This window comes from Calypte anna, chromosome 7 (assembly GCF_003957555.1).
Source record: "Calypte anna isolate BGI_N300 chromosome 7, bCalAnn1_v1.p, whole genome shotgun sequence".
NCBI classification, from domain to species: Eukaryota; Metazoa; Chordata; class Aves; order Apodiformes; family Trochilidae; genus Calypte; species Calypte anna.
Window position 1 is genome coordinate 23,857,420 of NC_044253.1, and position 16,060 is coordinate 23,873,479.

General features: G+C 35.8%; 1 protein-coding gene across 1 annotated transcript in view; it reads right to left on the reverse strand.

Annotated features, from left to right (window-relative positions):
- Window positions 1-16,060, reverse strand: part of TTN (titin) — a 245,604-nt gene that overhangs the window by 146,513 nt on the left and 83,031 nt on the right. The window contains 29 exon segments of the mRNA XM_030454664.1: window positions 333-413; window positions 767-829; window positions 1,063-1,125; window positions 1,350-1,430; window positions 2,061-2,129; window positions 2,783-2,860; window positions 3,416-3,508; window positions 4,032-4,286; window positions 4,570-4,647; window positions 4,753-4,809; window positions 5,430-5,477; window positions 6,149-6,175; window positions 6,290-6,367; window positions 6,477-6,686; window positions 7,614-7,881; window positions 7,965-8,054; window positions 8,396-8,576; window positions 8,823-9,105; window positions 9,228-9,320; window positions 10,239-10,526; window positions 11,294-11,584; window positions 12,132-12,419; window positions 12,578-12,865; window positions 13,378-13,656; window positions 13,756-14,034; window positions 14,125-14,403; window positions 14,551-14,838; window positions 15,335-15,613; window positions 15,734-16,015. Of these exon segments, the coding sequence (XP_030310524.1) occupies window positions 333-413; window positions 767-829; window positions 1,063-1,125; window positions 1,350-1,430; window positions 2,061-2,129; window positions 2,783-2,860; window positions 3,416-3,508; window positions 4,032-4,286; window positions 4,570-4,647; window positions 4,753-4,809; window positions 5,430-5,477; window positions 6,149-6,175; window positions 6,290-6,367; window positions 6,477-6,686; window positions 7,614-7,881; window positions 7,965-8,054; window positions 8,396-8,576; window positions 8,823-9,105; window positions 9,228-9,320; window positions 10,239-10,526; window positions 11,294-11,584; window positions 12,132-12,419; window positions 12,578-12,865; window positions 13,378-13,656; window positions 13,756-14,034; window positions 14,125-14,403; window positions 14,551-14,838; window positions 15,335-15,613; window positions 15,734-16,015 (5,037 nt within the window).

Sequence of the window (16,060 nt, forward strand, 5' to 3'; positions counted from 1 at the left end):
TGGCACTCTGCTGAAGTAAGAACACCCTGCTCTAGTCTGTAAAAGTCACACAACCTAAACAGAAACAAGCACAAGTTTGTTACGAAAAGAAAGGGCCAAAACTGAGACAAATGCAAGATGTAAGATAAATTTTAGCAGAAATGAAAAAGTAGGGAAATAATGCAAAATCAGACAATGTATATGGAGATAAGGATATAATGCAAAACTAAAACCGCATAGAGAGTAAATTCATGAATCTATTCAAGAAAATGTGAAAAATAATATCATAAAAGATAATTTGTGTTTGTTTTGTTTGTTGGCATGGTTTTTTTCCAGTAGGACTGCAGAAATACCTTTAGCTGGTGGAACCTCTTTCTTAGGGACTGGAATAGGTTTTCTTTCTTCAGGAACATGCCTCTTTGGTATCTCAGGCACTTTAAAGAGACAGGTGATGAACACTTAGGAGACAGTACAAATATTTGGTACATCACAGTAGGCTACTTTAAGCACACTGGACAACCAAAGATTATATGTCTAAAAATGTTCTGGTTTATCAAGCAGATACAATATGCCGATCCCAAAAAGACTTGCTCAAAGAATTATTTAAAACAGTGTTAAAGAAGAATAGATTCAGAAATGCAATAGGGCTTGACTTTTGACAATAGAGCCATAGAGAGATAGAAAGACCTCAGATCTTATATGCTATCCTTTGGGAAAGAGTGATAGAGGCAGATAACATGAAAGTTCAGAGATATGGAGCACAGGAGAATACAAAGACTTTATTCACCTTCAATATGAGGTATCTCGAATTCTGTAGAAATGACTTTCCCCTCTTTGACTTCCTTATGTGCTACAATAGGAATTTTCAAGATATTAAATTTGGAGACTTGAAATATTGATGTCCATACTAAATCAGAAAAGCTTTTAAGAAGATATTATGCATAGCCAGCACACAAAAGTCACTAAAAATGCCATCCAGAAAACCAATAGCATGTGCAAATCTTACAATGGGTTTTGATTAACTACAGAGTCAAATTGTCTTTAAAATCTTAAATATTAACATCTCATTCTTAATTAATCTACCTTCAATTGAGTAAACAGCTTCAAAGAATCTTTCTTCAACTGTTTTCTCATGCTCTGCTGGTTCTTCAAAAGAAGCACATTTAAATAATTAAACAAGAGTTGAAAACTGGACATCTATTAATCTAAAGAAAGCTGATGTTACGTAACACGATGAACAAAAGAAAGCAATGCATATTGAAAGACAAATATGTGTCTAAATATGTAATTTGGCATACATACAAATAAATTAAAAGAAAATCTAGTATTAGAAAGATTGTTTGGGTGCTCAGATATTTGTTTTTACATACCTGGGACATATGAATGCTCTTCTTCATGGACAGAAACTGACATCTTTTCTTCTGAAACAGTCCGTGTTTCTACTGTCGGTACTTTAAAGATAGGATTTTGTTTTAGTATTTTATATTCTAGAACCACATTAGTGGTAGTCAGCATGTGAATTTTCCTCAAATCTGCATCTGTATAGCACATTTAAGGCTTAGATGACATATTTAGACAGCCAGTATTCATATTCTAGAATACTGAATAAAAAAGAAGCATACAAAGGTAATAAATATCTAGTATCTGTTAAGGACTAGAGACACTTTTAACCCCCAAGTTTGAAAGTAATGCATGCACAGGCTTTTGGAATTAGTATATAAAAAGAATTCCAAAGGCAGCTCTTCAAAGAAATTCTGGTGCACTGGCCATAATTTTGCAAGCACAGACCAGCAGGCAGAATAGATGAAGAAGCTAAATTACACTGCAATATCCTGTATGCTGTTTAAACAAGAATGAAAAGGCTTGCCACAAACAAATTAAAAATATACATTGTGAGAAATAAAGGCATGGTACATATTACTATTTAAACACTGAGAATAGTCACAGTATGACTAGTATAATACATCCAAGCAGATACACACAGTTCTACATATTCACAAGAAGCACAAGAACATGAAGCACAAGAACACACAGGGTGCTCGAGAAAATGCAAACTGCAGTTGAAAGATGCTGATCTTTACCTTCTTTTTTCATAACTTTTTCCTCAATGATCATTTGGGTAGGCTTTGGTGGTAGAACTTTCTTGGTAACTGTTGGTAGTAACATTTTGTTACTAGGTCATATATTTAGCAAAGAGATCAAATAAGTCTACAGCTACCTGGCAATGATGTTTCAAAAACAACAAACATAATCTAACTCACTAGCTAAATCAGGCTCTTTGGAATCATGCGAAGCAGCAGAACAAATGTGTTTGCTTCTTTTTATTGCAACTTTCTAAAGGGGTTATGTAACTCAGAGCGTTTAGTACCCAGGCATATCCTGACATATTGAACTGCAGTCCAGAGTGCTCCAGCTGCAGAATGGGAAATGCTACACTAGAGGAGGTAGTAAGCAAGAGAATAACAATAAATATTTATTTAATAACTGAACACTTAACAAAGGCATTCTGGTAGAGAGGTTTAGGTGGAAATCTGAGGATTTTGCATCTTCAGCATAGACTGAAACATACTGTTTCATCCAGTACAAATTTGCCCTCACTTCCTTTCATAAAGCATTTGTAGATAGCAGCTGCATTTAGTATTTTCCCCTAAAATGCTTTTCATCTTCCTTTTATAAAATTTAGCAAAAGCTTTAACAGAAGGTTTCTGACGTGTTAGCTGAAGAAAAAGCATATGCAGATCAGATAAGTAACAGCCACTACTTTCATGTAAAGATGACATTAAGGCAATCAAACTGTAGTTACCCTCAACCCGTTCGACTTTTTCTTCTGCAACTCTCTGAGTGGTTGCCTCCACTTTTTCATCAACAGGTTTCTTGACAACTGTAAGTGATTCACATACGTTTACTGTTTAAATCATCTTGCAAATTATTTCCGAGACACAAACCAGGTAGAAATGGCTATTTTCTTGTTTAGTATTTTATAGCATTTGCACATCCTGTGTGTTGTTCAGTGGATTGTTCACTGGTAGTGAATAGTGGCAGCATTTAGGAAAAAGGTGATCAGCCCAACCTCCTTTGAGAGATATTGAAATGATATAAATGTGAGGACACTTCACAGAAGTGAAGCATTCACTGGCTCAAGAGCACCAACCATGCCCAAAGCATGGGCTGGCAAGAAAGATCACTAAAACTCAGTTTAGTTTTGCCAGCAACTCATGGTTTTCTTCAACCACCATTGCCACTATTTTCTCCCTTCAAAAATACAAGATGGGAGAGTAAGAAGAGTTGTCATGAGCCTTGCTCATATCACTGTCCAAAATAAAAAGAATTCTCTCATTTTCAAGAAAAGGTGAATAAACACCACAGTTCAGCTCTAATGAGATGTATCAGAGATATTAATCTATATGTTCCTGTCAGCTTGACAGGAAAGTCATACTTTTATGAACTGTTACATCTTTCTTTTCCTTCTTTTCAGCTGTAATTGCTGGTGGCTTTTGCTCAGGCACAGGCTTCTTAGGAACTCCAACCACTTTAAAAATGATAACATTGTCTAAGTATGAGAAACGCATTCTATAAAGTTATTAGTTATACCATTATAGGTTTATGAAGTTGAAAAACACAGTTTTTGAGATTCAATTTTTTCAGTAAAACTTTCTGCTTATTTCCAAATTAGATGTTTTCTCATAGGAGGCAATTTTAAAATAAGTCAAGTTCATCTAGAATACATGAAAATGACACAAGAAATGCTTCAAAGACCTAATGTACACAAAACCTTAAAAAATACTAACTTGTTCTATGTTTTAAAGATATCCCAATCAGTAGAGTAAGAGAGAATTATACTGTATCCATTTCTTTATGCATCTACACCTTGTCATACCAGAGTCCTTGTCTTATCAAACGCTATTCTCCCAGTTGGGAGAATATTGGATTATTGTAAAACAAACAAACAAACAAACAAAAAGTCAAAAAAAATGTCATGTGGCTCAAAATTTTTGGGTCTTAATAGTAGATACAGGAAGAGAAGAAATAAAATTATCTGATGATTAAAATACCTTCTTCATGAATTACGCGTTTTTCTTCATAAATCACTTCTCTTTTCTTGTAAGCTTCTTCCCATTCATCTTTTCCTTCATCATAGCCTTCTTCCTTGAGATAAAAGTCATGATCTTCTCCATAATCTTCCTCCCATTCTTCATAAGGTTCTCTGGGCTCTGCATATATTTTTTTCTTTTCCTCATGAACCCCTTCTCTCCTTGCCATGGGTGTTATTTTGATCTTTTCGGGCTTCTCTGGCAGCACCTCAGGAACTTAAGAATCATAAAATGTATTATTCATATCATAGCTTGGAAACTGCAAGGTGCCTTCCATGTTAACAGATAATTGTTTCACCCTCATAGATGGTTTGAAGAAATTACTTTTTTAAGTAGTTCTAACCATCTTGGATTTTAAATATACATGTCTCTAACATAAACACAAAAATCAAACAGATTTACTAATTCAAGGTAATTAGAAACACACTGTCTTTTTTCCACACAGGAATGTTACTATTTTTAAAGAGGATTTTTTTAAAAATAAGAGGGGGAAAGTTACCTTTAGGTGGTGGGACTACTTCAGGACCCTTTTCAACCACCTTTTTGGAGACTTTCTTTAGTGGAACCTTTTTTTCTGCTTAAAATCAATGTATTTTAAAATTAAAAATTTTTAAAAATCTCCCCAAAACAACAGTCATAATAAAACATGCACATACTGTCCAAACACTTCAAGTAGCCTTACCTTGCTTTTTCTCCTCTGGTGGTGGAACAAGAGGCAGAAGAATAGGAATAGGGGCAGCTTGTAGGAAAAATAAAATATTTAGAATAAAACATGAGTGTGATATTTTCTTATAAATAAAGAAAAACCCTAGTGCCTTAGGAAAATAGAAAAGATAGTTTTATTACAGCTGCAGAAAGAAAGCAACATGGTGCTCATTTTGACAGTTTACTGTAGCTGGAAAAATATATTTTGAGTGGGAATTACCAGTCTACCTTTATTTGAATCCTGACCCTTTACAGTTTTCTTTTTTTTAATTGCCTTTTTTTTTCCCAAAGATTAGTAATAGAGACAGTTTGTTTAAAAGATGTTTCTGTGTCAAAAAGAATAGTAGAAAATGAAGAATGTTCAAAAGAGGAAAATCGAAATAAAAGAAAGATGGAATGAACACAAGACTGATATGAAAACAAGATGGAAACGACAAACTCTTAAGAGAAAGGGCTTCATTCCTGCCACTCTCTGTGTATAGCTTTCCCAGCCAAACCTATCCAAGCAAACTTCTGCTCATATCCTATTTGCATAGAGGCATTTAGTTAGATCTTATGACTGAGCTAAGATTTTTCTCTGAGGTTCCGACTGGCCTGCTGCTTTATTACAGATAAAAAACAGCACTTTGGAACAAGTATGGTTTGTTACCCTACCTTCGGCTTGTTTTTGAGATGGGACTGCAACCTTGGCATCAGGAACATCTAGAAAATCAAAATGTTTAATTGACTTAATAAAAAAATAGATCTGAATATGCCATCCCCAAGAACAGGGGACAGCACATGTTCATATGTTCATGGTGCTTTAATCTTTCTGTTCTAGATCACAAGGATGGTAACTTGCTCTTCAACATTAAGCTAGCTGACCAACAGCTAACTAACTGCACTAACCTTCAAGTCTGGCCAGAATCTACACTGTTTCATTTTATTCCTAGCTCTTAACATTCAGAAGAAAGGGTCATTGTTACATCACAAGGAGAGGATTTCTACCCATTTTGTCTCCTTGGATGTTTTTTTCAGTTGTGTAGAGAATGTTGAACCTAATCATTTGTGTGTCTTCGTTGTTCACTTTCAGTCATTCAAACAAAAATTAAGTTCTGGATTTTAAAGAACGTGGCTTGCAGTACTGTACAAAATGGGGCCCCAGACACACTAGTATAATTTATTTTGGAATTTTCATATTATTGATTGCCACTATTTATGAGAATAAGTAATTCCTTGCATCCACAGATAAGGAATATTTGTTCAGGGTGTAGGTTTGGCATTATAAAACTAGGAAAAAAGGATTTGAAACTAAAAAATTAAGCAGTGAAGTGCGTTACATCTATGACAGAGTATATACATAATCTTGGGCAAGTCTTGCTCATGATCTTTACCTGGTGGCTTCAACTCCAGTTTGATTTCTGCAAAAGAATATTGGATTTATGTTAGGACTCTTTATTTTTTCAGAATCATGTTTCAAACTCAGGAATTTGTAGATGGCTATGACCACTAATTTGTTTAGCAAATGTGCTAACCTTTGGTTACCAGATAGAGCTCTGCAGTGCTTCTCGCTTCTCCTCTTGGTTCAAGACGAGCAATTACAGAATATACACCTGCAATACCCAAGAATATTGATATGTATATGTCTTTATAATTAAAAAAAACAGACAACAAAATCAGCTAGAAGAATGGCATAAGCCATGCATTCCATGCATTTTTTACCTTCATCTTCTGCAGTCACGTTGTGGATAGTCATATAATGACAGCGACCTTCATTTCTGAAGCTGTACTTGGGACTTTCTCTCAATTCAGTGGGGCCTTTATACCATGTCACAATAGCATCATCAAAAGACACCTCGCATTCAAAGGTTGCAGACTGGTGTTCACTCACTACAATGTTCTGTATGCTCTTTGTGAACTGAATTGGTTCCGCTGTTTTTAGAAAGAAAAGATAAATCAACAGTTATGCACCACCAGGACATTTAGCTTATTTAATTCCTTCTCATAGTTTTGATAATAGGTAAATAAGAGCTTGAAACAATAGATGTTGAAAAAGCAGAGCAAGAAAAAGGGATTCAATCTTCTATGAAGATTTCTATGTAAGAATGAAGATTAGAAGACACAAGAGTACAACTACAGCAAGATTTCTGTGTTGATAAATTATACAAGACAAGCTATTAAGGAAATGAAAGATACAGAAGAACTAAGAAAAAGTGGAAATCCAAGGAAAACGTAAGAGCATAAGAGAAAAAGAAATATGACTCAGACTGCTTGAGGGCCAGGACACATTAGTAATGATGACTTAGTTAAATACTAAGTTATATAAGTATGTCATATAGTTTTCAAAGAGAAAGGAAAGCAAGATTTCTTCTTTAGTCCATTTCCAAGTTTGAGAATATCTCTTTAAGAAATTCCTTTTATTTTTATTTCTTCTATTAATGGAACATCCAGAAACTCTTTATTGCTACAGTAATAAAGAGATTCTATATCTGTTTACAAACCTTCAATGGCCAGATCTGCAGTTGTTTCTAGATTTTCAAGCTTGCAGGTATACTGTCCCTGGTCTTCTGTTCTAACATCCTTGATGATGAGTTTGTGTACTTTGTCAGAGATTTGTGTTGAATATCTCCCTCCTATCTTAATGGGTCTCCCATTTCTATACCACTGGGACTTGGCATTTGGGATAGAGAACTGACAAGACAGGGTGCATGTGTTTCCTTCCTTGAAAGTAGTGTCATGAAGATGTCGTTCAACTGCAGGTTCTATTAGCATGTTAAAACATACATTTTAGCAGACATCAGACAGTGGAATAATTAAAGTGTAAAATAATTCCAATACAGACTTCAAAACTACACTTACCAATCACAGTTAGCTTGGCACTGGCAATGTGTGGTCCACACACTATTCTGAAATTTCCCTGATCTTCAGGTTGGCAGTTCCTGATTCTCAGTATGTGTCGATCACCCTCAATTCTAATTTCATATTTGTCATTGGAGTCCAGTTTCTGGGTTCCCTTGTACCATGAAAGTTTAATTTCTGGATAGTTAATTTTAATTTCACATTCAAAGACAGCATCTTCATCTGTTAAAACCGTTTGATTTTCAATGTCTCTTATCAGAGTAATAGGCTGAAAAAAATTAGTTTGAATCAGTTTCAGGCTTCCTGTTGTGTGTTTGAGTATTTCACAAATCGTTCCAGAAATATGTTTACCTCTGTCTGTGAGAGTCGTTGCTGAATAAAAGCTACAAGTTCATCAAACTCCTGATCTTCTCTTCGAGCTTTCTCTGTCAGCTCAATTTCCTGTAAAATGGCAGAATATACTCAAAGACTAAAGAATACTGGGTATCAAGCTGTCATGTTTATCCAACATAGATTTAGTTCCAACATCAAACTTTCTGTAACTGTACTGTAACTTCCAATCTTTAAAATTGCAGGCAAGTTGTAAAGACAGAATGTATTTGGCCAGATGGCCCATTCATGGTTTTTGTGTGTTTGAACATGAAAGAAACTGAAAACTGTCAGTAAAGGAACTAAGGATTTTTCCTGCATACAAGGTAACTTTGGTGTGTGGACACCAAGTATGTTCAAAAGAACAATGATAACCCTAACAAATCCAATGCTGCAGTCACCCTTTATCTTACCAATCTATGGCTTTCTTCTGCTTGGGTTTGCTTTAGTAACTCAAAGGCTTGCAGGAGGCCACGGAAATCTGTAATTCCATACATGCGAGCGTATTTCTCATATTCTTTGGGATCTACGTTTTTCAGAAGTTCCAAGATATCAATTGGTTGCTCTTCCTCTTCCTTCTTTTTTGTTGGAGTGCTATTCAAATCAATGACATAAGTTAAGTATATAATGGTTCATTCCTAGCAAGCCGTTCACTGAAAAAATGAATCAGCTTAGAGCTGCCCTGAGCAGTCAAATTGTTTAATCTAGTCAGATGCTTCCTTTTTTACTACAGTTATTCATGTTTAATGAATATTAAGAAATAATATCTGAGATGCATATAATAAAAAAATGTTTCTTCTCTTTTGATGACAAATTACTTCACAAAAACTTCCTATATACCTTTTTAGTTTTGCCCTGAGATCCCCTTCAACAACTTCTTTCTTTCTTTCTTCAACTTGCAAGTTTACACTCCTCTCAATTTCACCATGTTGGTTAAAAGCCACACATTTATACATGCCAGAATCAGTTTTTGTTGCATCCTTTATTTCTAGTTTGGCTTCATCTCCTCTCTGCTGGATTGTGATGCGACCTCCCTGGTTGAGCTGTCTCCATTTTCCCTTCAGCCATTTCACATTAGGAATTGGATCTCCTCCAACTTTTGCAATAAATTTTGCAACAGTCTCTGCAGAAAGATGTAAATGAGGAAGCTAAGTCTTTCCAGCTATCTGTGACAGCAAGACATGCTCTTGAACAAAAGATGTAGACAAATAGAAGAAAATATACTTTTTTGAAAAGAGTTCTTACTTTCCATGACTTTGATACTCTGAGGTTCTGACACAAAATAAAGTTTTCCTTCCACTTCTGCTTTCTTAGCTGCTGGTGCAGCTGCTGGTTTTTCTAAAAAACAGATAAAAAAGATGGCTTCATGTAATAGTTTATCTTCATGTGTAATGATGCTTCCAAAGGACTTGGAAAACAATAATTAATTACAGAGATGGAACAAAATACTATGTAATAGATAAAAACATAAAATATTTTCCTATTGTTTGAACTAGTAGTTTATTTTCCAGATGAAAATGAACACTGTGGGCCATACTGTGTTGCTCATTAACTTTAGTCAGGTAATATATATGCTGCATGGATGCAAACTTATAGATGGATATGCAAATAAGAAATTTCACCATCACTGTTACTTGCAATTTTATTTTTAATCAGTGATCTGTTAAATTCTCTCTTCTTTTTTTTTCTTTTGTTTTGCTTTGTTTTCAATTTGCGTATTTCTTAGACTTGTGGCTACCCATGAAGAGAAAAAACTGTCTACATATTACTAAACTCTTGTGTTTTTTATGCAATGGTAAAAGACCTACATTCATGTTTAGAAAATAGTTACTTTCAGCTAAAAGGTCAAAATGTCTTAGAGCTGTAACAGTCCTGAAAAAATTACCCTCTAAATCAACATGGTCAATCAAATTCCTTTTGCATCCTGGTTCCATCCTTTCCATAAAATACATATGTCCAAGTATTTTTACATATTCCACTTGCATTTTTCTTAAAGTTGCTGTTTACATTTAGGAACAAAATTCTTAATCTTTTTGGTAAGAATATGCTATTGATTTGATATTGATCTCCCACTGTTCATGTTGCTATTTTTATATAAACCATTGTTAAAAATAATGTCTTCCCTGATTGTACACTTTTGCAAAAAACTAAGAGATACTAACTACTTATTATAAGTTTATTAACGTTCTGTCTCACAGAAAAACATTTTTTTTTACTTTCCCATCATATGTCTTGATTTTCTCTATGTTACTGTACCTTTAACTGTCACTTTAGATTTGCAAGTATCAGTGCCAGCTGCATTTGAAGCTTTGCATACATATTCTCCTGCATCGGATTTGGTAACTGCAGAAAGCTCCAGAAGAGCTACTCCACTAGCAAAGCTGAAGTTGCATTTGTCTGAAGCTTTTATTTCTCTCCCTGCCTTCAGCCACTGAATCCGAATTGGCTGTGACCCTTGGACATGGCAGCTGAGATGTAGGGTATCACCTTCCTCTGCTGCTGCTGGCTGCAAGGGCTGGTCAAAAACTGGAGGCTTTTTAGGTTCTGGAATATGAAAATGTTTGAGTGAATACTCAAGGAATGAAAGTATGATTGAGAATATAAGAAAAAAAGAGAAATACATGTGATTCTTAAGAAGACAATGGCAAGGAATGAAAGAGGATAAACACAAGTCTGAGAGTGTCGATCAGACTTTTAAAAAATGAAGTAAGTATCAAGAGATGCTGCAAACATGCAAGAAATGTCTTTTCTCCATGCAGCAAGGACACACACACATGCAAAAAAAAAAACAAAAAACCAAAAAAACACACACACAAAAAAAAAACCCAACCATGCAAAAAAACCAAACAAAAAACAAACAAACAAACAAAAAAGAACCAAAGCACTATTATAAGGCTGCAAAACTATGGAAGCATCTTCAAAGACATAATTCTGAAATCTGCTGTGAGTATTATGATGAAGTGCCATCCTGCCAATATGCACTCTCAAGGCTGCCCAAACTTAGATGTAATTGCACAGAAAAAATGATGTTCTATTAAGAGACTGACTAAAAATTGAACAGAAACACCACATATTGATTTCAATGTTCACTTCAGTTCAGTTGTAGCAAATAGAGGAAAAGTAAAGAAGCCCTTCCCCAGAAAATACTGTCTAATTTTAATCACAAAACTAAAAGTATTTCATCTTGTCCACGTCAGGACAAATTACAGCTGTTAAGGTAAGTAAAACAAGGTCATAAGAATGAAGCTGTATATTTGCAGCTAACATTAAGAAAAAAGTAAGAAGCAAAGAAAAAGAAGGCTTCAACTAACCTCTGATAACCACTGAAGATGTACACAATACACTTCCTGCTTCATTGGACACTTTACAGGTATATAACCCAGCATCTGATTGCTCTACGCTCTTTATATGCAGAAGTAAGATATGGTTTTCGAAAGATATTTCACAATGAGGGCTTGAATGAACTTCCTGATTGTTTTTATACCAAGCAACAGTCAAAGGCAGAGAGCCAGAAACACGGCCCTCAAGTTTAAGTTCATTCCCTTCTGTTTCTTCTACTGCTTCAGATAATTTCTTAGTAAAAGTAGGTGGAGTTTTTCGTTCTGGAAGAAAATACCAAAACATATTATTGAAATTCTATTAATCAAGTCTGAAATGAAAAATTCCAAAGAAAATATTTCAAGAAAAAGTTGAACATTGAGGAATTGATATTTGCTCTTATTTAAATAAGATTTTTTTGTTAAGTGAAAAAGATGTCAAGATAAAAAAGCAGTTGTCTTGTTCTTATGTTCACTGTCACAGCTGATTTTTCTATTTGGAAAAAACCACCCTCTTAGACTAAGTCGAGTGCAATTAAAAACAAACAAAAAGACCAAAAAACCCCACAAGATTTCTGTCAAGTACTAAAGAAAGAAAGAAGACAAATCCTATAAAGAAGCTAGGCAAAAGAAAATATTCTTTCATTCCTCCTCCCATTGTTGTTAATGACCCTTCCAAATGCCCTTAAGAGACCCACAGGTATTTATAGATAGGTACTTTCAAGCTATATCTCAAAAGTTTGTTCTCAAACTTACTTCACAGCAATAAGGCTAGCACCCTTTATAATTCAAGGAAGAAAAATGTACACTTTATGTGTAATCTATTTAGTACCTTTTACGGTCAACTGAGCTGTGCAAGAATCCTTTCCAGCTTCATTGCTAGCATAGCATGTATACTTCCCAGAGTCTCCCTTGCCAACTCTCAAGATGGTCAAGTGGGCTGTGTTGTCTATGTAACTGACTTGATAGTTTCCTCCTGTTCTAATCTCTTGACCGTCTTTTGCCCAAGTGACTCTAATAGGCTGTGTTCCAGAAATGTGACACTCAAAGTCAGCACTTTCTCCAATAATACCATCCCTGGGTGTCATTGGAACGTCAAAGAATGGTGGAGTCTTCCCTTCTGAAGAGTGGAAAAAAAAAAAAAAAAAAGCATCACTTTAAAATCTTGATTTGCTTTCAAACTCTGTGAAATAAATATTATTTGTGCAATATATATCCATGTATAAAGCAAAAGTGAGTTTTAAGATATTTCCATTAAATATTTCACAGCCCACCAACCTGTAAGGACAAGCCTGCCACTAGAAGAAGCAGTTCCAATTGCATTGGTAACTGTGCAGGTATATTGCCCAGTAAGGCTCCTATCTGTCTTCAAAATCCGGAGAGTTGCTACATTATCTATGAAGGATGTGTGAACATTGTGGTCCTCTTTTACATGTAAACCGTCTTTAGACCAAGATACTTCAATTGGTTCTGAACCAGCAATTCCACAATCAAAGATAACTGGTAAGCCAACAGTTTCATGAACATCTCTTAATTTTCGTGTAAAAGAAGGAGGAAGTTTACGCTCTGTAAGAAAACAGGTATTACAGAGTGAGAGTTTTCAAAAGACATGCGCCTATTGCTGTACTCACTGATGATCACTGCCTAATATACTGTGGACAATTTTTGCTCAAGACATCTGATTTAAAATGTTATTTAGTGTATAATTAATTTGGAGCCTGATATGAGAAGAGCACTGTGCATATATTTGCAGGAAAACATATACCGTTCTGCCCTCGGTTTCACCCACTGAGTTTGTTTAACCCTCAGAACCACTAATGGTGGGAACTTCCCCATTCTCAATGGGGAAGGAAGATGCAGAAGCCTGTGTCCCCACAGAAGATCTGTGGTCAGTAAGAGATGTATTTCAATTAGTTTTACCAGTAGGCCCTTTTTTAATAGAAGACAGTGCCACAGGATATCTTACATGTCGAAGAACAGTAAGGGAACAGGGAAAATGTACTCTTTGTTTTTTTTAATAGCAAAGTACACTTAAGAACTATAGGCCATTTTCCTATTTTTAGAAATGAAATATTCACCTTGAACTGTCAGCAAAGATGATGAAGCAGCCTCCCCAACAGTGTTTTCTACTTTGCAGATGTACTCCCCACTGTCACTACTGTCTACCTGGCTGAAAACCAGAGTGGCAACTTGGTTCTTAAAGTGCATTTTCACAGTAGCAGTTCCTCTCAGCTTTGTGTCACCTTTGTACCATGATACAATCATTTCTGGTGTTCCAGCAACCTGACACTGTAAAGACGCAGAATCCCCAACAGTCACCTGCACTGGCTCCAAGGGTCTAATGAAGTAAGGAGGTTCTGAAGAACAAACACATAACCATTAACATAGAAACATATTACACAATGACCTTTGGTAGTTCAAAGAACACTGGATCAAATGATGGTGGCTTGACGCACCTAATATAGTGATTGCACCATGACAGTTATCTTGTCCAGAATCGTTTTCAATATGACAAGAATATTGTCCCTGATCTTCTAGTTTGCTACTAGGGATTTCCAGTATGGCAGATGTTTCCGTGGTGGTGATACTACACTTTTCAGAGTGAATTATTGTTACTCCATTTTTCTTCCATGTCACTGAAATCGGTGGAGTACCCGTGTATGTGCATTCCAAGATTAAATTTTTCCCTTTCTCTACACTTAAGTTGTTCACCTTCTTCACAAATTTGGCTGGTTCTATAATGAATAATAGGAAGAAAATTATAGATAACAAAGAGATAATTTTTAGAAGCATAAGAAGCATAAGAAACAGAATTCAGGACAAACCTTTGACAAAGAGTTGTGTTGTGCAAGAAACCTTTCCTGCCTCATTAGAGACCTGGCATGTATATTCTCCACTCTGAAGTGGCTCTACATCAAACAGCTCCAGCTCTGCAATTGAATCTTGCAAGGTGATACTGCATCTGTGTCCTGGTACTAGCTCAACACTGCCTCTAAACCATTTAACTTCCAGCGGAGTGGAGCCTTTTATGATACTGGTAAATGCGACGTTTGCCCCAGACAAAACAGTCAGTGCTTCAGGTTTCTTCACAAAAGATGGTGGTTCTAAGCATGCAAATAAAACAGACAGAGATGTACATTGGAGTTGCTGACGAAGAGCAGAGTAATCAGAACGATGTGACAAAGCAAAGAGTGAAGACTTTTTAAAAAGAAGTCTGTGACCTCTTACTCTGGCTTGTTACTGATACTGACCTCTAATACTCAAAAATGCACTGCATTCATCAGACCCAGCTACGTTAGTAGCTCTGCACAAGTAAGTTCCCATATCATACTCCTGAAGTCCAATCACTTTCAGAGAACAAGTATTGTCTGTAAGGGTGGCTTGATATTTGTCTCCACTGGTAATCTCTTGTCCGTCATGAAACCAGGAAACCAGAATAGGTGGGGACCCATAAACTTTGCACTCCAGTACAGCAGAAGAACCCAGCTGACCATATGTTTCTTTCAGTTTTCTTGTGAAAGATGGAGGTATAATGCGATCTGAATTTGTTAAAAATGAATAAATAAGTAAATAAATAAATATTACCGTATGGGAGCTTAAAATGCAAAAAGTTCTCCATACTTAATAAAAGCAGTTAACTTTCTCTTGATATATCTGCTTTAGTAGAAATTAATACATAGGTAATTGAAAAACAGATAGTTTGTGGCTAAAGATATGCTGGAACTTTCATTCAATTTTTTTGAGGGACACCTTTTATTTCTGCAGTTCTTTTTCATAAGAAACAATATTGCACCAGCTGTCCAAGAGGACACATAGGTTAATGCTGAAGAAATCAAGCCCTTGCAACAACTTCTGCCCCTCAGAGGTTAGGTAGGAATCCATTCTTTATGCCTGTCAAGAAGTGTGACAAGTACTGCTAAGATTATTCAAACAGTGTGTCTCTTATCCTGCCAGTCATGAGAAACAGCTTGCTACTGAAGGCTTTGTAAAAGAACTATAGGATCAGATGTGACTCAAAAAGAGTAGTCAACTAACCTGAAACATGCACGGAGGCTGTGCAGCTGCTTTTACCAACACTGTTTTTCACCTCAAAAGTATATTCTCCACTATCTTCTGGTCCTGCATTGAGGATCTTAAGCCCAGATACTTTGTTGAAGAAACTGATCTTATATTTATGGTCAGTGGACAATTCGTTCCCATCCTTAAACCACCTAGCAGTAAGCTCTGGTGTACCATCTACTGTGCATTCCAGAGTACAAGAGTCTCCAGCTGTAACTTTGACTGGGCCTGGCTTCTCTACAATGACTGCAGGCTCTGCAATGAGATGCAAGTCAAAACATTTTTAAAAACAATGCAATAGATATTAGGAGCATAAAACGTGAAATTTTAAAGTGTCTTAAAGCATATTGTATTTTTTTATCCCATGCTACTAACCAAGCACTGTCAGCAGGGCAGAGCATTCCTGAACTCCAGCATCATTTTTTATCTGGCAAATGTATTTCCCAGCATTGGCTGGTTCTGCATTTCCAATTTGCATGGTTGCTGTGTTTTCTGAATAGGAGATCCAAAGATTATCACTTTCTCTAATGACTTCCCCTTTGTCTTTTAACCACACAACAGAAATGGGCTGTGATCCTTCTACTTCAGCCTGCAATTCAATCGACTCCCCAACTACGACAGTGAGATCACTCAGCTTCTTCACAAAGGTTGGTGGTGCTATTTAAGAGAAGATATTTAACAGTAAAAAAACATGCCAGGAGC